Raw genomic sequence first — 25,118 nt, 5'->3', positions numbered from 1 at the left:
TACTAGGAAATTACCAGTTCATAACTTAGATTTTTGTTTTTTAGGAGAAACAGTTTCTGCAGAATTTAAAGACATTATTCTCCGTACTTTCTCCCAAAAAAACAGTTAAAGGTAAAGCTAGCCCAATATTTAAGTATTATCTTTTAGAATTTTCAGAGTATTTTTTTTGTAAAATATAGAATTTATGTTCAATAGTTGCTAACCCTTTATTAACTGCGTCATTCATGTAAATTACGCATGTCATTCTTATTGTGCGTAATAGTTCAAGAACACGTGATATTTTGGTTTTAACTATATTATCACATTTGATACTGTTTGCTTTTATCAAATAGTGTCATCATATTAATCTATTATCGTGTAAACAAGCTGGGGTCTTATCAGGCACAATCATTTATTTAATCATTTATTCATCCTTTCATCCTGTTCAATTTGTTCATCCTAATTATCCAGTTCATTCCGTTCATCTTGTTCATCTAGCTCATCTTGTTTATCTTGTTTATCTTGCTCATCTTGCCCATCTTGCTCATCTTGCTCATCTTGCTCATCTTGCTCATCTTGTTCATCTTGCTCATCTTGCTCATCTTGCTCATCTTGCTCATCTTGCTCATCTTGCTCATCTTTCTCATCTTGCTCATCTTGCTCGTCTTGTTCGTCTTTTTCGTCTTGTTCGTCTTGTTATCTTGCTCATCTTACTGATCTTGCTCATCTTGCTCATCTTGCTCATCTCGCTCATTTCGCTCATTTCGCTCATCTTGTTCATCTCGTTCATCTCGTTCATCTCGTTCATCTCGTTCATCTCGTTCATCTCGTTCATCTTGGTTCATCTGGTTCATCTGGTTCATCTGGTTCATCTGGTTCATCTTGGTTCATCTTGGTTCATACATATATATCCTAGAATTTTTTATATATATGCTATGTATCCTAGAATCAACTATATATCTTAGAATCAACTATATATCTTAGAATCAACTATATATCCTAGAATCAATCGTCTATACCGTAGAATCAATTATCTACGCCCTAGAATGGAATCAAATATATATAATTCTTACAATTAATTGTGTATACCCCGAATCAAATATACAGAAATCCTAGAATGAACTGTGTATATCCTAGAATGAACTGTGAATATGCTAGAATCAATTGTGTATATCCTAGAATCAAATATATATAAATCCTAGAATGAACTGTGTATATCCTAGAATCAAGACGGAACCGAACAGATTAAGTAGATCCTATGTATACCCTCTATATGCCGCTGCCAGTGTATTCAATAGGATGAGTTTCTTTACAAACATTGTTAAAAATGTAAAGGTATAGTTGCAATTTTTTTTTCATTTTAAAAAGCTCAAGCTAGATTTTTACTGAATTTTTTTAACTTAACAAAGAATAATTTCGTTGAGATAATACCGCTATAACAATAGGAATGAATATCATTATTTGATCAAAATTAAAAACATTTTTTTGAAGATATATTTTTTTCCAGGAATTTTATTCCGAAATCAATGCTGCAACACTCACAGGAGCCATTGATGTAATCGTAATTCAAGATGAATCTACTCTCTTTATCATAGCGCACCGGACCCTTAACTAACCCCTCTCTTTCTCTGCTCCAAAGAATCACTTTTTTCAAATCATATTGATTTGTCAATACAAAAACCGTTGTTACATCACCCTACTGCAACGGTTTTCCCTCTATGCTGTTATTACTTCTCTAAATTTTAGCTTAGTTGGAAAATGAGAACACCTGTCTAAAAAATCTATGACAAATATAAAATTTGTCAATACAAAAACCGTTGTTACATCACCCTACTTCAACGGTTTTGCAGAAATGCACGAACTTTGAGTTTCGTGGATTTTGCATCCATCTATTAGAAACCGGTTTTATTCCCCCCCCCCTCTTGGCAAAAGGCAACACCCTCATTTTTGACTAATGTAAACTACAAACTTACTACGGACTTTCCGCCCGTCCTTAAAAAGTGTCGTTTATGATTGGGCGACTTTGCTTCGCACTGCTTTCAGAGAAAATTCTTGAATGCAAATTGACGCAATCCCGAAGTAATGCTCAATTTAAAGAATCCACGATTTTAAATATTCAATTTTTAGGATGATAAAATGTCTTTCTCATTTATGATCACAAAGTTTTGCGGTATCATTTGTGTTTCTGATATTTTACTTTATAGATGTAGGGTTACTCGAAATTATAGATGTAGGGTTACTCGAAATTACATTAACAGTCTCGTTAAGAAAAAGTTATAAGAGGACGTGAGTCAGACTCTAATAAAAAGCATAAATAACTTCCAGTATATATATTTCTTATAACTTATTACTAGAGGGTTCAGAACTAGAGTCAATATCGATATCACACGTGTAGATGATATATCAGTACTATGCCCCGTATCCGTTCTATCTCATTCTGTTGAATCTTGTGGAACTTGTTTAACGCGGCCAGGCATCGTCTTCCACAAAGTTTTAATTTGATGGAAATGAAATATATTTAATATTTAAATCGTAGGTTTGGAAAACTGGGAGTACTCAAGGCGAGAGAAAAAATTGTAAGTAAAAAAGTTAAAGCATTTTAGATTTTAATGATTAAGTGAATCATTAGACCCTCACAATAGCGTCACATTCAAGAAAAAGTTGGCGTCAAACATAAAAAGTTGAAGTTTTAAAACTGTTAAAAAGAAAATCTGAAGATTTAGAATCGTAAGAGTTACATCATTATTTCTTTGTTTACCCGGCGGACCTATTCTACTCTTAAATGATGAGTTTGCAAAACAAAAATATTCTCCTTTCCTAATATAGGACAATCCCCCCCCCGCCCACCAATTTTTTCGATTAATCCGGTGAAATGATGTCAACTTTATGTTTTTTTTTTTCAAATATGTCACTTTAATGCTGTCATGCGTTCAATCCCGCATTCCTTTAAAATGTTGACGTTAGCTAAAAAGATTGTTCGTGTACTCTATATTTTAATCATACAACTTTTGGGGTGAAATTAGGATTTGGTACATAACTGTTTCTTTTTCTTGTTTAACATAAACTTTTTCTTAATTTAGAGCTTTCTATTTGATTTTAAGTTTAAATTGTTGTTTTCATACTTTTCTGGGAATTTCTGTTTTTTTTTGGGGGGGACCAAGGATGTCTTTTTCAGATAATTTTAAGATATGTTTTAAAAAGTCAAGGTACGATTTTGATAACATTTAGTTTTTAAAATTATTATTTTTTGAAAGAAGTTTAGTTATTTTTTTGCTACGCACTAGATGAAAGTTAAGAAGATATATTTTTAAAACACTTGTTACGTATTCACACTCGTAGAACTTGAACTGAGACGTAGATATTACAGCATCAAGCCCCTCATTTAATTGATTTAAGACCAATGATTAAATTGTCGGTTGATCAATTAATTTAATTTAGGTTGATTTGGAGATCAATGGAGAACCAGTTTCAATTCAGATGAAACTAGGTGAGTTAAATAAAGAATCCTTTCTCCTTGTGTTATCTAGTCAATGCCTGTGTATATAAATATATATATATACAGTAGTAATCTCTGTTTGTTTTTATGTATTTCCGATTAAAGGTTAGGAACCCCTTGACGATTTGTCACAAATTTTGATTGTTCATAGTTTTGGTTTAACATATCTTAGTTTAATGGATTGACTCTTATAATGAAAGCTTTGTTTTCAAGAACAGCTGGGTTTACTGGCTAGGGAAAAAGAAGTAGAGCTTTGTTTAAACTCCTATCCAGGAATCTGTATTACACTTTTTTCGATAAATATATAAGGTTTCCCGGTTTACCTTCCTGGAATTGTGTATTATCTAATTGTATGATTCTAGTATCAAATTTCTTCGTATAAACCTTGAATTTACCTATTCTTTCTTGTTTTGACACCTGTATTNAGTGACGAATTCGATATCGTCTTTGTTATCAATTAGCATTGTAATACCTAATTTCAAAAGTTATTATTCAAAATATTTACCCCTTTCTTTAGATGATAATGGTGCAGCATTCTTTGTGGAAGATGTAGAGGAGGAGGAATGGAGTCCGCACCTCGCAACCTCTCCAATACCCTCAACTGGATCATGGGAGTGGAACAAGGTAATAGATTGGATAATGATAACTTTTGTGTGAAATAGCTCTAATATCATCCCGGGGCATTATCCAATATCCATGGATACATTGGTTGAACAGGAGCTCCGACCCCAATTTCATTCCCTTCCTGGTTGTCCTTTAAAGTTGAAGGTCAGCTACAACAATTTCTAGTCCGAGCCACATTCTCCTCATTTTCTCGTCCGAGCCAACTCGAAATCCTCGTCCTTCTAATATTATTTCTTTTTAGTGTCTTTCGAAGATAAAACAATTTTTTAAGAATCGGGCCAAGTTCTAGCTATAGCTGTAAGATTTCTGAAAAAAATGTAAATTTGGAATTACATAAATATCTGACCTGTGAATTTCTTATGTTCCCACTCGCAATTTTGTGTTTGTGGGGCTAGGTTTTAATTATTGCAAGTTAACGTTGCCATAGAACTACTAAACTATTTGACTCGTGATTTATCTTAACAGTTTTTAAATCAATTTAAATTAAAAATCAATTTTTAGAATGCGTCTCCAGCGCCCTTGGAGGTTCAAAACCCACTGAAGATTCAATTAACAGAGGTGATTGACTTGGTTGATTTAATTGATTTGATTTGATTGACGATTAAATTGATTTGATTGACTTGATTAATTTGATTGACTTGATTGAATAACCGTTGTTACATCACCCTACTGCAACGGTTTTCCNTTGACTTGATTGACTTGATTGACTTGATTGACTTGATTGACTTGATTGACTTGATTGACTTGATTGACTTGATTGACTTGATTGACTTGATTGACTTGATTGACTTGATTGACTTGATTGACTTGATTGACTTGATTGACTTGATTGACTTGATTGACTTGATTGACTTGATTGACTTGATTGACTTGATTGACTTGATTGACCAAGATTGACTTGATTGAGTAGACTTACCAAGATTGGCTTGATTTGGCTTGATTGACTGGATTGACTAGATTGACTGGGTTAACTTGATTGACATAATTGACATAATTGACTTGAGTGACATAATTGACTTGATTGACTTGATTGACTGGATCGACTGGATCGACTGGATTGGCTGGATTGACTGGGTTCGCTGGTATGGCTGGATTGACTGGATTGGTTGGATGGGCCGGGTTGACTGGGTTGACATGGTTGACTTGGTTGACTTGATTAGTTAAATTGACTTGATTGACTTGATCAACTAGTAATGATCTCGACTCTTTAGAATTGATTAGGAAACCAATGATATTGTATAAAGGAGGAGGATGGAAGGAAATCAATGATTTTGTATAAAGGAGGATGGAAGGAAATCAATGATATTGTATAAAGGAGGAGGATGGGAGGAAATCAATGATACTGTAAAAAGGAGGAGGATGAAAGGAAAGCAATGATATTTTATAAAGGAGGAGGATGGAAGGAAATCAATGATATTGTATAAAGGAGGAGGATGTAAGGAAATCAGTGATATTGTATAAAGGTGAACGAGGAGGAGGAGAAGGAGGAAGATGGAAGAAAGGGGAAACTGAACAAAAAGAAAAGAAGGAGAAGGAATCAGCTTCGACATGGTAGAAGGGGGAGTAAAGGATCCATCAAGGATATGGTTCTGGAGTCAGATCAGGTACTTTACTACTTGCTAGGGATTATAAATCAGGTATAAGGAAGGAGGTTTCTTAAGTTCTAATTTTCTAACTTTTTATTTGGGTATTAAATGATTTTTTCAGGGCAAATTAAGCTATTATTAGTAGGTTTTGAGATTTTTTTAGGTTTTCATAATTATTTTATATCACACAAAAAATAGTAGAAATATTGTTTTTAGAGAAATGCAATTTTTTTTGTGGGGGGGGGAGGAACATTGAAACTAAGACGTTTTTAATGTTGCGATATTTATTATTTAAGCTTTGCATAATAATCTTTATCTTTTAATTTCTCTTCTCATTTAGAATATTTGTCTTAAATTCTATATTTTAGAATATTTATTATTTCTCTTTCATTCAGGGGAAGTATCTAAAAGGAAGAAATATTGTCAGTAAAGTAAGAAATGTGAAAGTTCATATACCCCCCCCCCCACCCCCGCTTAAAAAATTATTTGATCTACAGTCTACACACATAGAATCAAATCAAGTTTAAATCCGAAAGAGAACCCAACGTGGAACCCCCAGACTGCCTACAGGGAACAGCGCTAAAACTAATATTTTCAAAATATTCAAATTGGTGAAAATTCTTAAATTACGAAGGACATGTTCCTGATGGACGATGTAAATGATGCAGACCAAGAGGACGATCTTGATTCAAACAACGCAGACGACAGGACGGACAGGGAGGACTGGATTGAGGAGAAGTGGAGTGGACAGTCCAAATCTCTCGTTCAGCCCAGTCCCTGGGGACAGAAAAACAAACTACCAAGAAACCTGAACTTAGGTAAATCAGTGGGTATTAAATTGAAAAAAAATAGAATTTTGATGATTTGGGATAAAAATTTATATTTTATTATACCCTCTTCATTAATACTTTTACTCAACCTGTCATAAATACCCAATACAATGCATATGGATGAATAATTGAAATTGTAAATGTACACGTTAAATTCTGTCTTAATTGTTTTGATAAATTGGTTACGGGTGGACCGAATACTTATTTAGCCAGAAACATTAACTCCCCCCAAAGTCTTTACTTAATTCTTATTTATTTATCGCACAAAATGTTTAGATTTTGCCAACTGCTTCTCTATGGAGAACACATCCACCCCTAACACTCTTACCCCAGTAGATGGATTGGATCGGGATCCTCTAGCTCTTAATCCCCTCGGGCACAGTGCACCCCAGACATCAAACCTCCTCCACCCTAGTGAGAGTTCAAATACTTTGCTAGGAGAAGAGTTAACCATTGAGAACTCTCTCATTGGGAGCAGAGTTCCGCTCGTACCAAAGTAAGAGTTATTTGATTCTTTTTTCCATGACCCTGTTTTCCAACTTCTTAAAAACCGAACATATTTGATTAATTCGTAATTTTTGATTAATTGATTTAACCATCGGGTGCCTTTTCGATTTTCAAGATTAATCTCTTATATCTTTTTATAATTTTGTTTTAAACTTAAGACATCGCATCAGGTTACAAAGATATCATGACGAAAAATAGAGTTTACAATGATTAGTTGATTGATTGATTTATTAGCTGATGATTGATTGATGTTAAGGTCTAGTTCTGAGGCTGAAGCTCTAGAGGCTCTATGGAGTTGTGCTGATCCAGGTTCAGGATCAAGGGAAGAATTCCGTCGACCTAAATCCGTGACCGCGGACTTTCATTATTTCAGTGATACAGGTTAACTTTACATATCAGCACATTTCTTGTTTTTTTTGCGATGTGTTTTCATTGTGAGTAACTCTTTCTCTTTCTCCTGCTTTCTTGCCCTAGTTTAGTTGTTTATTTTGTACAAAAAATCCCTCAAAGCCCTAAGCTATAATTAAAAGAATAATGAAAAAAGTGTAAATTTTAAGAATATTTTTTTTCTTAAAAACCCTTAATATTCTGTAGAGTATAGACCTGGCACCAATTCCTGCATTTCCTATGAATAAATTACGTCATTTACTTGATAAGTTTCCTAAAAAAATGATGCCTGAGTGAAAATTGACATGAAAGAATTTTTAATCTTATCAATGATGTTAAGATATCATCTTAAGATAAGATGAGATCATTACTGATAATTTTTCCCTCTTTTTTTTATTCGTATTTATAAATTAATAAGAAAATCATGTATTCATCTTTTCTTTCTTCATCACAAAGAAAACTGTTGATCACGTACATTATACGAAGTTTATTCTTTTTCCTTTTAATTTATGAATTTCTTAAAATTATACGGAATGATTTTGAGACTGAATTAAAACATGTTTTTCCTCCTTATATAGCTTTCTCTGCGTATAGCTTTCATGATTATAGAGAAACTTCAATCAAAAAGGATAAATTTTTAAAACAAATAAACGGTAAAAAGTGACGTTGTGAATTTAAATGGTGGTCTAGTTGAAATATCGTCAGCTAGCGATATTTTAATCGAAAAATTTAATGATTTAATTTCCTGGTCAACCTAAAAAAAAGATCGTAATAAGTTTGTTGACTCATTTAAAAATAAACCATTTCTTATTTAATAGCAGCTGTTGTGCACGGCGTTGCCTGTGGAATATTAAAACTAAAAACTCTGAAAAAAAATTCGAATTTGAAGAAAAAGTCTTGATTTTTTAGCTCATGTCCAGGGTACCCATGGATCCATCAAATAATGTTAGCCAATTTATTAACAATTTATTCTTTAATCCTTCATCCATTGATTTATCCTTTTTGTATTTATCAACTCTTTCAATTTAGAATTGGATGAACACATATCCCGTAGATCCTGCAGTCCTGTAACATCAGATAGTGAAATTGAACGAAATGGAAGGTCATTTTTTATTTTTAATTAAATTGGGTAGTTGAATTTTAGAAATTATATTTTATTTTTCTTCATTGTAATCTTTCTTGGAAGGAGTAATTTAATTTTATTCATTTTGTATCTACTGATTCATGCATTCATTTGTTAATTGACAATTTATTCAATATTTATCTGTATTGATGATTATTAGGGGTATATTTTTTCTAAAAAATGATTCTCCCTCCCCACCCCCCAAAAATTGTTTGGAATATTTTTCATTATTGAGAATGCTACTTTACGAAACATAATTTTTTATTTATTGCAGGGAGGAGCAAACTTCTTGGAGATGGGGTGAACTACCCTCCCCACATCAAAATGTCGTTAGTCAGGTTCGTCGTTTTTTATTTTTATTCGTTTTTTATAATTAAGATATAATTTTACCTTTGACCCTTTTATAATTATACAATATACATATCTCTATCGACTCCCAGTAATCCTTTTTTGTTCTACTTCTTTAAGGTTTTTCAATTTTAATGCAATCTCCAAAAATGATCTTTTAAATAATATCACTGTAATAAGAATTAACTTTAAGAAAATACAGTTTTCGATTGTTTTTATAGTTGATTCCATTACAGGCTGTAGAAGATGAAGATAAGAAGAGGAAGGTTGAGGTTGAGGAGAAGGACAGATCTCTGCTGGGTTGGTTCAGGACCAACACCGTCACCGTCAAGGAGGAGAAGCAGGAGCAGGGGATGTATTTAGACGATCTGATCAGGTAAAACTAATTTTAAGGAGATTTTGGTTTTAACTTTCGGAATTTGTTCAATTCAACTTGCAATTTTTTTCCTTCATTAGGAACTTAGTTTTTTTTTTTAACTAACTCAAATTTTCTAATCCCTATATCTTTGCAATCTGTTGATGTATACCTTTGATTATTTTTACTAACATAATTCAGAAATATAGAAAGTCTACAACATCGAAGCTGAAAACTTCAGAATCTGATCGCTTAATCTGAATATCCACTGTGGACACTTTTAATTTTCTTTTTAATCCGCTCTTGCTGGATATCACATTTTATACTGTAATTAAGATACGTTTGATTACAAATTCATATATGATGCCATATCGATTGGACTAATATCCGATTGAACTAAAGTCAATTGTTCACACGCCGGTTTTTAGAGCATTTAAACAAAAATAAATTTAGTCATATAAATATGAACTTATTAAAAAAATATTTTATCACATTTGACGACTATAGTCCTTATAAATAAACGTTAGTCTTAATAAACATTAAACCAAGATTTACGTGCGTTCAATCGATCATCGTCCAATTGATATGACACCACAAATGCGGGAAAATTAAAAATCGGTTTTTCTAATGTTAAAGAGCGCATCTCTTATCTCTAGAGACTAAATTAGTAGATTGGGAAAAATAGAGGATCAAGCTTTAATCTAGATATCCAACATTCTAAAGTTTTCAGCTCCGAACAGACTGGTTGCAAAGATACAAAGATAAAAAATCTGAGCTGAAAACTTTAGAATGGGATATCCTTAATCCCGATCGGTTAATTAATCTCGAGATTAATAACAAGAGGAGAACAAGCATTATTTAATCTCGAGATTAAGAAAAAGAGTGGATCAAGTCTTAATCCCAATATCCACCATTCAAAAGTTCCCAGCTCAGATTTTGTTTCTTTATTTAATTTTCTCCCTAAATTATATTTTTATTGATAGATTTGAATCAATATTTTAAAAGTGATCTTGTTATTTATTCTTATTTTTTAAATATATCCGCAGAAATTCAAATTTGATTTTTTAGTGGTCAGGTTGACCCTCAAACTGCCGCAATCTACCTCTCTCCTGTACCTGTACCTGTACATACGGATAATGTAGAGAAGAATTTAAATGTACAGGTGATGCATAACTCTAATCATACAGGGTGTCCCTATAAACATGGGAATTAAGTGACTACTTGAAAATAGTAAGTCAACTTTCGATAGTTTATAAATGACAAAGAGTTGTCAAAATAAAGTCTTGAGGTTTTGTAAATGTGGTCTGCCTTCAATATTGAAGGAGATATTAAACATTTAAAAGATTTCGCTGTGATGTAATTTAGTACCTTGACAGATATCTTAATATCTCCTTTAATTTTGAAGGTGCAATATGGTAGACCACATTTTGGAATTACTCAGACTAGTTGTTTTGATTATTAGCTGTCCTAACTGGAATGCTACAAAAAATGTGTTCACATAATAATACCACGCGAAAAAAGACAATAGAAGTCGTCTTTTCTCACCTTTATTGGTACACCCTGTATTATTTTAATGTAGATAAAATGCAGCTCTAATAAACTAGTTGTTCCTTTTTAAGATGATCTGTTTTGAAATATGCAATCGTGAGTTATCTTAACTAATTGATTTAAATCTAACAAAACATTTTTAGAGCTCTGTGCAATCAGAAGAGGAAAGTATCCTCCCCGACCTTAATCCATCCTCCATCCTCGACACCTTGGAGAGTGTAGTAGAGGCCAGGGACGAGGATTGTGAAAGTGGTCATGGTCCTTCGCTCCCCATGTCACCTCAGTCCGGAATAATCACCAAACCCCGAGTTAGAAATTTCAACTCGGATTCCGAAGACGACTTTCCGATAATTCTTTCCCGACACTTCCCTGATTTTTCGATCTCGCTCTGCGGGGGTTTAGGGTCTAAAGGAGAGATATCTCCGGAGGTATTCAGGGAGAAGATTGTCACGCTCGAGGACTTCACTGCAAGGTAATCATTTAGCGGTTATAATCACGTTTTTTTTTATATATATTCGCGCATTTTATATACTTAACTTTTCTTGGGTGGGGGAAGTTGATACTTCTTAATGTTCAGTCATTTAAATGACGTCTAAAACTCTAAAGTAATGATAAATTACAACATTAACATGGCGTGGGTTCATTGATGTTGTTTTAGACTACGTGAGGATCGTAATTTCCTAAACCATCCTGATCTAACAGTTCGGATAAACGAGAAGTATACAACATGGAACAATGCTGCTCCTCTACTCCTCTCACTCATTCTATACAAGGTAAATACATTTTATCTTTAGTTTCTTATTAGGCACTAACACAAGAACCCGGCGATGCCCATGCATATTAGGCTTTAGTTTGTGTGGTGCAGTGGTCCGTTTCAAAAATCGTCCATTAATCAGTAAAAACAATCTCCTACGTCTTAAAGATTAATCTAAATAATTGAGATAAATATAACATAAGTGTTACAGGTTGACCGGCTACTTTTAAACCTCATTGATGCCTTGTAATTCAGGAACCCCTTCCCAGCGACCTGGTCGCCGAGATGCTGAAGGAGGGCTTGAAGGTGAACCTCAGTCTCGACGCCAAGGAGATGGAGGTGAAGAAGGCCGATGGAGGAAGAGAGAGGAAAACGTCGTCGTGGTTAAACTGGTTTTCCAGTGTAAACACAGCTGAGGCTCAGGTTAGAATTGTCCCAACCTTACTATACTTCTTTTGAAAATACGAGTTTTCAATATTTTCTCTTTAGATTATATTTGGTCATAAACAACACGGAATAATATTAATTAATGACTTCAAAGTCGTCTTTGATTTTAGCAATATATTTTATGAAGCAATAATCACAGAATAGCCCTAGTCCTGCTTTCCACATTGGGGTTTACCATTTTTTTGCTTTAATAATTTTCGGAGATACAAATTATTTCGTTCAGAATGGGTTATTTGCATAGTTATAAGTTTTATTTAACAAATTTATATTTAAACAAAATTAGTGCAGTTTGAGTTTGAACCTAACTTTCAACAGTTGAGTCAGACATTACTGAAAACTGCAAATACAGCTAAGATATCAAATTAAAGAATTGTATGAATCAGAAATATCTGTCAACATATATTTTCCCCTCGTCTTCAAGAGACTAGAATGCGTAGATCTAAAAGAGAAGAACAGAAAACAGATGTATGATCTGATAAAAATAAGATAAAACAGTCGGAGAATAAAAACTCACTGTTCTTTATAAATTTTGTTTTAAAAATAAATTGTTAAAAAATGTATTTAAACAAAATGTCACTCCACATTTTGGAAATGGCGGATTAGGGTTAATCAGTGATGATTGTTTCATTTAAAAAAAATGGTTAAAAATAAGATAAAAATAATGAATGCGCTGCAAGCTCTTTCTAAGGTAAAAGATGATCTTTGAAGTCATCAATCAATTTATATTAGTCCGGCTTGTTTATAATAGGACTTTAATATCCCTTATGTAGTGACATAAAAACCAAAATTAAAAAAAAATGTGGTTCGTTTGAACATAAAGCACAACCATGAAAAATAAATTTGAAATAGTTTCTTTTTATTCTCCCGAGCCCCTTATATTTGATATCTTGTATGTCTTGGTGTCGGGTAGTTCTTGTTATTTCCAGTAATCTCTCCCTTGGGTATTATTCCTGTGTTCTCAATATCTGAAAATAACTTTGTAATGACAAAAAATGCAGGGGAATACATTTTTATTAATTCCTACCCTACCTCCCTCCCTCCTAACCCAAGTATGTGAAATAAAAATATTTTGGTATTAGAAGTTTAAAAAGGAAGACAATTTGCCAGTTGACATTTTCTCTCTTTTTGTTTTACATACAGGGTGTCCCAAAAAACATGGGAATTCAGTGACGAATTCGATATCGTCTTTGTTATGAAATAGCATTGTAATACCTAATTTCAAAAGCCGTAATATTATTATGTCTGCAGGAGTTTATTTTATGAAAAGGGTAAAAGACTGCAATTATGTATCAATAATGTCTCCGCAAGATGAACAGTGAAGACAGACAAGTTTACTCTGTTTTTATACTGCAAAATTCCTGTTTTACTAAGTACAACCGTATGCAGTCAAAACATAAACAAACAAAAAAGTGAACATAGCAGACGAAACTCTTACAGATTAAAGCTTTCTCAATAGGTATTACCATACTAAATCAAAGAATTATTTGAAAAGACGATATCAAATTCGTCACTGAATTCCCATGTTTATTGGGACACCCTGTAGCATCTATTTATTTTGTATATGGTATTCAGGGTAAAGATGTGTTAGTAGAGAAGGTCGTGAAGGTTGAGATTGATACAACTGAAACTGAGATCAATTCTGAACCTGTAATGAATGAAGATGAGAAGACTGATGAACCGGCAGATCTGGAGAATTCCTCGACGGACGGAGAGAACGAGAGAAGGTGTCGGAAGACTCTGAGATTGAACTCTGAAAGGTTGAAGCAGTTGAACCTTAGACCTGGAAGCAATGAGGTTCAGTTTAGCGTGACCACTGCGTTCCAGGGAACAACAAGATGCAAGTAAGTTGTTTGAATTCAAACTCATGTCTCGTTGGACCGTGACAAGGGTATATATATTTTGACAAATTTAACCCCCTCCTCCGGCCCACGCCGATTTGCTCTGGAGTGGGAGGGGTGGATTTATTTTAGCTTAACTCAAACCAATAGAGGGCAATAAAGGGCATAATTATTTCTAATATAATAAGTTTGGGAAACGTGGATGCATTATTTTTCAAATAAAGTAAATATCCTTGGACCGGCAACTCACGGGTAAACTGATTGTTTGAATGATTGATATATATTGATTGATTGATTGTAGGTGTCACATCTACCTATGGAAGCACACGGACAAGGTTGTCATCTCCGATATCGACGGAACAATCACCAAGTCTGATGTTCTTGGGCATATCCTTCCTGTTATTGGTAAGACACATTAACACGTTGTCCTAATTCCCAGTGACCAGATTTGATGAAAGTAGTTGAACTGCATAGACAATAGACATAGTTGAACCACTTCTGTTCAGCTTGAACTGACACACAAGAAAATTGTTTGAACCGGTGTTGCGGTACGTTGTTCAACTTCTTGTTGCGATTCATTACGTTCGGTCTTAGTAAGGGAATATCAGAAATATGACGACATTAGAGACAATTACTTATCAAAATGAACTAATGAGTGGTAATAGCTAAGTCGGTTAAACCTCTGATCTTATGAACTATTAAAGAAGTGATGCAATTTATTTTTTTGCTCATTTATTTATTTTTTGGAAATTCAAATTCAAATCACAATCACTCTTTTTCCCTTAAATTGTTATGTGGTTTCTTGTGTCTGATAAAAGTGACTTTTATCAATCATCTTCCACATTATTGATCAGGTTAATGTTTCAAGGGTACCGTTATGTAGCGGGCATTGCCATATTACCATGAAGGATAACTTGAAGTTACACTTTTAGTCCCTTTTATCAACCTCAAACAACATAAATTTGTAGGTCGTGACTGGGCGCAGAGTGGAGTAGCGCAATTGTTTACCAAGATTCGAGCAAATGGTTACCATATTATGTACCTCTCTGCCAGGGCTATTGGACAGGCCAGCATTACTAAGGAGTACCTTCAGTCGGTCAAACAGGTATTAATAATAGCATAATAAATAAATTATTATGAAATCATTGGACTTAAATGATAAGAATTGTCGTCTTTTAATCCAAAAAATGTTGCGGAGTTTTAATGTTTTGTTTTGTAACAGAAAACTTTCTTCTCAGGGAGATCTTTGCTTGCCAGACGGACCTTTGTTCCTCAATCCTGAATCTTTGATTCACGCTTTCAGGTTAGTTAGTTCTGTGTCCGAAGTTAATGCATTTAACCCCCTAAAATCCCCCAAAAACCGGTTTCAATTGAGCATTGGCTTAAATTTTGAAAATTTTAATACAAATTTAAGTGGACTCAACAAAATTTGAGCCGCGGCTTAAATTTAAACCGCGGCTCTAATTCTTTAAATTCGGCCTCAGGCTTTTAGATTTAGAGTGTAGATGTTGATGATGTTGTACCAGGGACCGAATTTAATGAATTTAATCTGCCTACTTCCTGTTCAAATAGTTCCTTAATCTTATCTTTGAATTGGTGGTTCAAATTTGAACCAGTTGTAAGAAGTTCAGCGACGTAGCTCATATTCATCAAATTCGGTTCCAGAGATGAGTTTGATTATCCTGATTCAAATAATGTTCTAACTTTCTCTTATTTTTTACTTACTGATGTTAAATTAAGAGTTTCTGATATTGAGTATTGATGTTGAGTTAGAATTCATGTTTATATTGATTTTAGAAATCATTTTTGTTTATGATGTCGATATCAAAGCGTATTAATAAGATGTTAGAATTCATGTTAATGTTGATGATTTTTTAAGTTAGAAATGATGTTGATGTTGATGTTGATGTTGATGTTGATGTTGATGTTGATGTTGATGTTGATGTTGATGTTGATGTTGATGTTGATGTTGATGTTGATGTTGATGTTGATGTTGATGTTGATGTTGATGTTGATGTTGATGTTGATGTTGATGTTGATGTTGATGTTGATGTTGATGTTGATGTTGATGTTGATGTTGATGTTGATGTTGATGTTGATGTTGATGTTGATGTTGATGTTGATGTTGATGTTGATGTTGATGTTGATGTTGATGTTGGTGTTGGTGTTGATGTTGATGTTGATGTTGACATGTCGAAGATGTTGATGTTGATACTAATGTTGTTGATGTGCAGGAAGGAAGTGATTGACCGGAACCCTGAAGAGTTTAAGATCCGATGTTTGAAGGATATTCAATCTTTGTTCCAAGGCAGGAATCCATTCTTTGCGGGATATGGAAACAGACCTAATGTAAGTTACTTATTTATTATGTAATAGTAAACGTTTGTACAATGCTATAATTAAGATTTTTTGGACTAAAGCAGCAGAAGAAAACAGTAACTGTTAAATTGTTGTAGATACAAATGAAATTGAAATCAATCTGATGGGAATTTATCAACCCAAACTCCTGAACACAACTTTAAAACGTGTTGCTTTACAGTTTATTAGGGGAGTATATTTACAAGTAGTTGAATTGTCCCCCCCCCCTGCCCCCTGCCGTTATTGTCATGAATTTCCTTCCTAGGTGGGAACCGTTTTCTATGCTTTTTATCGCAAACCAACTATTATATTCACTAACCCACTTATTTTACCATATTTTAAGCCATTATGCATCACTTACCTAGATTATTATCTTGATTTACAATCATTTAGTCATTTTTTCAACATTTTTTGTTTCCCTCAAAGTCAAAACCAAAAGAAGTTTGCTGGAGAGGGGGAGCTTGCGAGGGGGCCGAGCCCCCCTTGCACGGACAATTTTTTGTATTTTGGTGGTTCGCTGGAGTTATTATATGGATATTATTACGTTTCTTCTTCTTTTAATATATTTTTTCTTCCCTTTCCTCCGTTTTTCTCTTTTCTTCCCATTTTTATTTTTTATTCCTTTTTCCTTGAATTTCCTTCTCTGGGCTGAATTCTTTTCTCCCCCTCTGAAGGGGGGAGGGAGAGGAAGTAAGTATATTCTTACCTGCAATTTGTGGCATATTTTTTCTTCTTCAGTTAATATATCGAGACAATTCATTTACAGAAAAGACAGAAAAACGACCATATCCTCCTCGTTGATAATCCTCAACTGGGAATGTACCGCACTAAAACAATGGTTGCTAATTCATTGCTCTGTATGTGCAGGATGCGTATGCGTATCGTGCTGTAGGTATACCAATATCTCGTATCTTCACCATCAATCCTCGTGGGGAACTCAGACACGAACTAACACAGAACTTTCAGACCTCGTAAGTAGTTTCTTAACTAGGTAGTTTATAGTCTCTCTCTATGCACTACAAAGTGTTAACTAACTTTCTTCTTCTTTAACAACTAGTGCTTCAAACATAGGCCTTGGGATCCATGGGTCTTTATTTATTATCAATTATTTCGAGATTTATTTTATCTCTTCTCTGCTCCAGATATGAATCCCAATCCTTGGAGATCGAAGAATATTTTCCCAATGTTCTCTCCCAAGTCAACCACATGGAGGAGTATAGGTCCAGGAAGCAGTCCCTCTATTATGAGACCAAGGAACACCCGGAGAATGCAAAGAAATCCTTCGAGGACAGACAGTACTCGGAACAGAACGAGTCTCGTCCGTTCCGTGTTAGATCAGGGACGGATATCTCCAATTCACTGATTTCTGCCAGGTTCAAGTTCAAGAGATCGCAGAGCAAAGTGATCCAGGATCAGGAGACAATCCTAGAGCTGGAGAAAAGTGGATCCAAACTCACCCTGGTTCAACCTACTACTGGAGATGAAACCAGAACCTCGACCAGCGATCTTATCTTCCAGGAGATTCAGGATAAGGTTCTTTTTGATCTGTACGAGCCTGGCAGTAGTCCTAGAACGGATCTAGAGTCCGGAGACCCACAAGAGATTGAAGAGTTTGAAGACTGCTTGAGCCGGAAACCGTCCTGCTTGGAAATGAATGATTTGGTTCGGACCTAGCTCATCGTAATCTCATCTTAGCTCAGCTGCTTCTCTAAATGTAAGAGTCCTGTTTGACCAATCCTATTCCTGTTATGTTTAGGGATTTAGATTAACATTGGATATTTATTGTAATGTTTAAAGATTAACTTAGGATTTTTACAAATGCAGCTTGTAGAATTTTGAGCATTTGGAAAAAGTAGATTCCATTTTTGTATAGGATTAAAAATGTCAAACCCAATAAGTTTTTTATTCATTTTTACAAACATACATTTTTAAAAATCCTACTTGCAGCCAATTTTTTTACTCGAATGTAGACGATAGATCGAAGAGGGTTTGTTGAATAATTTTATCATACACGTAATTATATTTGACCTGAGGAACAAAGTACTGATTAAAGGGAATACAAGGGAGATTTTGCTTTATTTTTATCTTTGGTGTTCCTTCACACCTACTAACATCAAAAGCAGTGTTTAAAGAACATGTACTTGGTGCAGGTATTAATCATTGCATAATGCTTTGTTAAATGAGAGATGCTGCCCATTTTAGCAATAATATTGCGAACTTTTAGGAGCATAAACATTGAGCCTAATGTACATTATTAACACCACACCTGCCGTACTTTTTTTAGTAGGATATTCTTGGGCCCTAATTTAGTAGGATATTCTTGGGCCCTAATTTAGTAGGGTATTCTTGGGCCCTAATTTAGTAGGATATTCTTGGGCCCTAATTAAGTAATCATTGAAATAAAACAATTTATATAAAAAAATATTCTATTCATGAACCTCTTTTTCTAATAGTTATGCTATTTTCTTAATTTGTTTTTTCGTCAAGTTTGATACATTTGGTAGGTTTTCATTTCAAATTGTTGAATCGGATCGCTTCTAGTTCTAACCAAATATAGGATGGTTACAAAACGGAAACTAACAAAACTTGATCTCACGGATAAGAATTTAAAATATATAAATTTATAAGAGTATGTTACTGATCTTGAAACTAACCAGAGTGCATGTTTGTTTTCTTCTTTATGCTTTCTCTCCTCTATTCTAGACATTGTAAAGAGACTGTCGATGAAAATTCATGTTTCCTCTCATTTAAAAAGTTTTAAGGTCCAATTTACAACGTCATCCTTAGATCTTGATGATTTTCTTTGAAAAATTACATTCAGCTGAAATCTACAAGACAGAGAAATGTCTAGTTTTCTTTATTGTGAATTTGTAAAGAGGTTAAAGGTACCGTTGTGAATCGGGTTGGTAGACCTGTAATCGAGTGTCACATGGAGTTGGGTCTACAGTCCCTTCAACTAATTACTAATTACACAGGGGTGTGTTTTTTCACAAGTATTTTAAGGAAATAAGGAGAAATATTCAGATTAATATATTTAGACATTAATCAAATGTGATCAGATATTTTTTATTTATTTATTTTGTCAAAAAACAAAATATTAAAATCAGTGCTTAAGATCCATTTAATTTTGATGCGGATCCGGATCCAGGTCATTGATCAAAAAAAATTTTATTTTAGTTCAAATGTCTTTTCATACCTAAAAAAATGTTAAACATTTTAACATTTTTTTATACTATTTTTCTATTAGTTTGCACAAAATGATAATGATTTTTTTTACTTTATTGGATGAAAAAAAATTAAAATCTGTTAAACAATTCAAAATAGGATATTTTTAAGGAAAATTAAAGCTGTTTTGCACATTTTAAAAAATAAAATTGTGCTTGGATCCGGATCCGTGGATCCGCATTTTTTTTGCGGATCCGGATCCGGATCCAAAGAGCCAAAATAATGCGGATCCAGCGGATCCGGATCCGGATCCTAAGCACTGATTAAAATTATACATTATTTTTTTATACGACATTCTGATTTCTAGCAGGACCAATCAAGCCATAAATATATGAAAGTAACCTCATAACAGCTGTGATAATTTGAAGCATATATATATATAGAAGGATATTTGTGTTATAACTTCAAGATGGCATATTTAAATAATAAAAATTCAATATTTTCTTCTTATTCGCTCAATGTGCATTTTGGGATTACCTGTATACCTCTTGGTCTTTATTTTTGAGTTATTGATTTTAAATTTTACTTTGTTCAGGTATGTACACCAGAGCGAGATCGCCGATCACTACTTTCCGCCGACGGGTAAGGACGGATTTCATCCGGACTTCAAAATCCAGGAGTACTCCGGCTTTGGATTTTGGCGGGAACCCATCCCCGCAGTGGAAACCCCGGTCCTTGAAGATCATGAAGAGAAGAAGTAGCGTCTCATGATTTGGTAGATTTTCTTCTCACGTAACAAATAAATCCAAGATGGCCGACCACAAACTGTTCAAATTCAAGTTAGTTAAAATAACACATGCAGTTGTGTTATTATTGTTTTCTCCGCAATCACGTAAATTTGCAGAGGTTTGTTCAGGACTGCAATTGAATTTATATCAGGCCATCTTGCAAATTGATTTGATAAAAAGTCTTAGAACTTCCGTTGAAGGTGGTAAAAATGCGGCTTTAGCGGATTGGTTCCGATTTTATTATACGGGCCCGATTTTTCAAATAAAATAATGCAATAAAAGAATTTATACTTAATCAAATTGTTGAAGCTTATTGTGATATCGCCCATGCATTGTCTTCAAACTATGTGGGAAGACCAAAAGTGAAGTTTCTAATTTAACTACATGAACTTCAAACTCATTGATGTCAGGCTTGAAATTTTGTGATTAATAGTTAAAAATGTGTTAATTGTTTGTAACTCCAGCAAAGTTCATTTTGTAACTCCAGCGAAGTTCATTTTGCAACTCCAGCTAAATTCATTGATATAAAAAGATGTGATTTTTGTTGTTTACTAAATTAATTTTTCATTCAGATTGGCATAATTTTCCTAGAAACTAGAAATTTTGAAATCGAAGTTACCAACAATTAGTAAAAAAGCTGAATTTGTCGTAATTTTATGGTTTCTTGATTTAGTAATCTTAAACTGTAGATCCAGCCCATGACTGAAATGCCTAAAGTACAATATTACGTGTATTTGCTGTATTATAGTTTTCATATCNCCCATTTCCATAATGTTGACCCCCGTTAATCATCAAGATTTCAAGAACTGTTTGAAAATATGAAAATTATACTCAACTCTCGGGAGTCTTCTCTATAATTGCCGCTGGCGCCATTCTGGTGTTCGTGATTTATAAGATTATATTATTTCCTCGCTATAATTGTTTTTGTGTATATTGTGGCTTATATCAGTAATTCAGTCATTTTTATAAAGTTTTATGTGCTCGGGGAGTTATTTTATAACACCCTAATTCCTATATTATTTGCCAGAGTAAGGGGCCAAGGAGAGACCCTTTTTGGACTACAACTGGCCCCTTGAATTAATTTACTAATACTATTATTTTATGTTATCCATTAATTATTACATTCAGAATAAAAGCATTTATGTTTAAACTAAAAAAGATTTAACTAGGAAGATAGATCATAGATAAATCTGAAGAATGGATAGCTAGTTAATTAATCTTAAGTATGGATAGCTAATAAATCTTAAGAATGGATAGATATTACATCTAAAGGATGGATAGATAGTTAATAAATCTTAAGAATGGATAGATATTACATATAAAGGATGGATAGATAGTTAACAAATATGAAGGACTGTTAGGGGGGTATCAAAGGCTAAAAAAGTCAACATTTTTAATTTTTTCAAATAAATGCATATTTTTCTTTAATTTCACTGGCAGCGCCGGGCACCTCAGCTAGTAGTAATTAAATTGATAGATAGTTATTAAATCTGACGGATGGATGGATAGATATTTAATAAATCTAAACGATGGAAACATATTTATTAAATCCAAAGGATAGATAGATAGATAGTTAATATATCTGAAGGATGAATAGATAGTTAATAAATCTGAAGGATGGATAGATAGGTAGTTAATAAATCTGAAGGATGGGTAGATAGATAGTTAATAAATCTGAAGGATAGATAAATCTCTATGATAAAACAAGACATTCATATATGTTGCGTATAGTCGGCTAAACCGCTGAAATTTTTTGTGGACACTCATGGGTGGCCGGGGGTGTTATTTTTTTAACATTTTTTTAAAATTTTTTTTTTCCACGGCAACGTGTCGGGCCCTTCAGCTAGTAATCAATAAATCTGAAGGATGGATAAATATAATAAATATATAGTTGATAAATATGAAGAATAAATAGATAGATAGTTAATAAATCTGAAGCACGGATAGATTCTTAAGTATAGATAAATAGGTAATAAATCTGAAGGATGGTTGGATAGATAGATAAATCTAAAATCTAGATAGATGAATAAATAGATGGATATCTGAAATCAGGATAGATAAATAGATGGATGGATTTCTGAAAGCGGGATATATAAATAGATAGATGTCCGGATATCTGAAAGCACGATATATTAATTTATAGATGGATATCTAAAAGCAGAAAAGATAGATAGCTAAATAAATCTGAAAGCTGGATATATAGATAGATAGATAGATAGAAGATAGATACATCTGAAAGATAGATAGATAGTGTAGATATTTAGAAAGCCCTGGTATCCAAGACACCAGAAAGGTTTACTATAGTTAGTAAGGGGAGACGACTTGTAGAGCTTTGGTTTTAGGGGAATACATTATATTCATGGCAAAATATATTTAATACATTTATGATTTAATACATAGAATACGTAGAATACATAGAATACACAGTATACATTTACTTAAAATACGAAGAATGAATAGAATATATAGAATATATTTATGAAAAATACAAAAAATACATAGAATAGATAGAGTATGTATATACAGACAATACATAGAATATATTCATGACAAAATGCATAGAATACATAGCATACATAGTATACATTCATTAAAAATACATAGATTACAAGATAGACATGTTCGCTTTTAGATAAATGGATATATACTGTTAATTTTAGATTTAGAAAAATAAATAAATGGAGGTTTTATAAAAGTGTCTGAAAATGATAGAAATCGACTCTCAGAGGTAAGATTTTTTTCAACATTTTTGAAGGTTTGAAATTAATTTCTATTCAGAGGAGAGTCAGAAACCGACTTTTATTCCAAACTGTTGGCCTTAAAACAGGAACAAGAAGATCATCTCAAACTTGGTAGGTTTAAAGGGATGTTTATTGAATCCGGATAGGATTAAAGGGATGTTTATTGAAGCTGGATAGGATTAAAGGGATGTTTATTGGAGCTGGATTGGATTAAAGAGCTGTTTATTGACGCTTGTTAGGATTAAATGTGATGTTTAGGAAAGGTCGGTACGATTAAAGGGATGTTTATTTAAGCTGGATAGGATTAAAGGGATGTTTATTGGAGCTGGATAGGATTAAAGAGCTGTTTACCGAAGCTTGTTAGGAATAAGGGGATGTTTATTGAAGGTTGGTAGGATTAAAGGCATGATTATTTAAGCTGGGTAGGATTAAAGGGAAGTTTATTTAGCTTGGTTATAGGTTTAAAGGAATGTTAATTGAGGCTGGATAGGGTTAAAGGGATGTTTATTGAAGCTGGATAGGTTTGAATGGATTTTTATTGAAGTTTGGGAGGTTTAAGGAATGTTTGTTGAAGCTGGGTAGGTTTAAAGGGATGTCTATTGAGGCTCGGTAGGGTTAAAAGGATGTTTGTTAAAGCTGGGTAGGTTTAAAGGTATGAAAATTGAAGCTGGGTAGGTGTAAGCTGGGTAGGTTTAAAGGGATGTTTATTGAAGCTGGATAGGATTAAAGGGATGTTTATTGAAGCTGGATAGGTTAAAAGGGATGTTTATTGAAGCTGGACAGGATTAAAGGGATGTATATTGAAGCTGGATAGGATTAAAGGGATGTATATTGAAGCTGGATAGGTTAAAAGGGATGTTTATTGAAGCTGGATATGATTAAAGGGATGTATATTGAAGCTGGATAGGATTAAAGGGATGTATATTGAAGCTGGATAAGTTAAAAGGTATGATTATTGAAGCTGGATAGGATTAAAGGGATGTATATTGAAGCTGCATAGGTTAAAAGGGATGTTTATTGAAGCTGGATAGGTTAAAATGGATGATTATTGAAGCTGGATAGGATTATAGGGATGTTTATTGAAGCTGGATAGGATTAAAGAGATGTTTATTGAAGCTGGATAGGATTAAAGGGATGTTTTTTGAAGCTGGATAGGATTAAAGGGATGTTTATTGAAGCTGAATAGGATTAAAGGGATGTTTATTGAAGATCGATAGGTTAAAAGGGATGTTTATTGAAGCTGGATAGGTTTACAGGGATGTTTGTTAAAGCTGGGTAGGTTTAAAGGGGATGTTTGTAAAAGCTAGGTAGCTTTAAAGGGAAGTTTGTTAAAGTTTGGTAGGTTTAAAGGGATGTTTATTGAAGTTTAGAAAGTGAATTGGACAAAGCTAAATAAATAGGTTTTCAAATTTTGTAAATCATGTTTGACAAAAGATAGAAGAAACAAAATATTTAAAAACATAGTTGAAGAGATCTACAGAAAAGAGCTAGCTACTGGAGGGATCACTGGCCACCAACCTGTCCCTAAAAGTATTCTAAAGAAATCTGCCAAGCTTCAACGGGATTTAAAGGTAAAAAATCGCCTTCATTAAAGGGGCGGGAAACGGAAATTCTAGAGGAGCATGTCCGATTCATGCCAGCACCATTTCAACTTTATCTGGTCAATAACGTGATAATGTCATCGTGTTTAATAATCACAATTCACAATTTTGTGCATTGTTTCTGAGAGCAAAAGTCCTGTACAACATTATATATATAGAGTTTCGTATAAATTTGACACAATTTATATCAATTTCTCGAGAAAGAAACATCAGATAGAACTCTCATGGGTCTCTATCAACTCCTAAAATGCTTAGGTTTCAGCCTATACCCCTGTTCATGTTTCCTTTACAGTTCCTTTAAAGAGAAATCAATAGATAGCACATTCATTCTTGATTAAACAAGGTTTCAAGGGTGTTATGCCACTATAAATTGAGAGCAGGGGTGTATTCAGGGTGGGGGATTTATTATTCAAAGAGAAATCAATGGATAGCACATTCATTCTTGATTAAACAAGGTTTCAAGGGTGTTATGCCACTGTAAATTGAGAGCAGGGGTGTATTCAGGGTGGGGGATTTATCATTTAAAGAGAAATCAATGGATAGCACATTCATTCTTGATTAAACAAGGTTTCAAGGGTGTTATGCCACTATAAATTGAGAGCAGGGGTGTATTCAGGGTGGGGGATTTATCATTTAAAGAGAA

At 33.6% G+C, this 25,118-nt stretch overlaps 2 protein-coding genes across 3 annotated transcripts in view; both read left to right on the top strand.

Annotated features, from left to right (window-relative positions):
* The window catches only part of LOC111707498 (phosphatidate phosphatase LPIN2), a 24,614-nt gene extending 3,876 nt beyond the window's left edge, over window positions 1-20,738 (top strand). Inside the window, exons 2-27 of one of the 2 annotated variants that reach the window (XM_023480608.1) lie at window positions 45-111; window positions 1,203-1,314; window positions 1,487-1,575; window positions 2,516-2,555; window positions 3,418-3,466; window positions 3,993-4,099; window positions 4,601-4,657; window positions 5,563-5,703; window positions 6,320-6,503; window positions 6,792-7,011; window positions 7,279-7,403; window positions 8,439-8,511; window positions 8,807-8,870; window positions 9,117-9,256; window positions 10,304-10,397; window positions 10,927-11,255; window positions 11,442-11,556; window positions 11,793-11,960; window positions 13,557-13,825; window positions 14,124-14,227; window positions 14,791-14,927; window positions 15,061-15,125; window positions 16,057-16,171; window positions 17,048-17,151; window positions 17,323-17,894; window positions 19,941-20,033. In XM_023480608.1, coding sequence (XP_023336376.1) covers window positions 1,279-1,314; window positions 1,487-1,575; window positions 2,516-2,555; window positions 3,418-3,466; window positions 3,993-4,099; window positions 4,601-4,657; window positions 5,563-5,703; window positions 6,320-6,503; window positions 6,792-7,011; window positions 7,279-7,403; window positions 8,439-8,511; window positions 8,807-8,870; window positions 9,117-9,256; window positions 10,304-10,397; window positions 10,927-11,255; window positions 11,442-11,556; window positions 11,793-11,960; window positions 13,557-13,825; window positions 14,124-14,227; window positions 14,791-14,927; window positions 15,061-15,125; window positions 16,057-16,171; window positions 17,048-17,151; window positions 17,323-17,854 — 3,357 coding nt within the window. In that variant the 5' untranslated portion in view covers window positions 45-111; window positions 1,203-1,278 and the 3' untranslated portion in view covers window positions 17,855-17,894; window positions 19,941-20,033. Of the gene's footprint in view, window positions 1-44; window positions 112-1,202; window positions 1,315-1,486; window positions 1,576-2,480; window positions 2,556-3,417; window positions 3,467-3,992; window positions 4,100-4,600; window positions 4,658-5,562; window positions 5,704-6,319; window positions 6,504-6,791; window positions 7,012-7,278; window positions 7,404-8,438; window positions 8,512-8,806; window positions 8,871-9,116; window positions 9,257-10,303; window positions 10,398-10,926; window positions 11,256-11,441; window positions 11,557-11,792; window positions 11,961-13,556; window positions 13,826-14,123; window positions 14,228-14,790; window positions 14,928-15,060; window positions 15,126-16,056; window positions 16,172-17,047; window positions 17,152-17,322; window positions 17,895-19,940 lie in introns of those variants that run through there. The other variant, XM_023480607.1, reaches the window with a different exon arrangement.
* A 2,053-nt stretch (window positions 20,739-22,791) lies between these two features.
* The window catches only part of LOC111707502 (trichohyalin), a 28,343-nt gene continuing 26,016 nt past the window's right edge, over window positions 22,792-25,118 (top strand). Inside the window, exons 1-3 of the mRNA XM_023480609.1 lie at window positions 22,792-22,861; window positions 22,912-22,985; window positions 24,339-24,445. Of these exons, the coding sequence (XP_023336377.1) occupies window positions 22,839-22,861; window positions 22,912-22,985; window positions 24,339-24,445 (204 nt within the window). The 5' untranslated portion in view covers window positions 22,792-22,838. The remainder of the gene's footprint in view (window positions 22,862-22,911; window positions 22,986-24,338; window positions 24,446-25,118) is intronic.

This window comes from Eurytemora carolleeae, unplaced genomic scaffold (assembly GCF_000591075.1).
Source record: "Eurytemora carolleeae unplaced genomic scaffold, Eaff_2.0 scaffold268, whole genome shotgun sequence".
Taxonomy (NCBI): domain Eukaryota; kingdom Metazoa; phylum Arthropoda; class Copepoda; order Calanoida; family Temoridae; genus Eurytemora; species Eurytemora carolleeae.
This window is presented reverse-complemented; position numbering and strand designations above follow the sequence as displayed.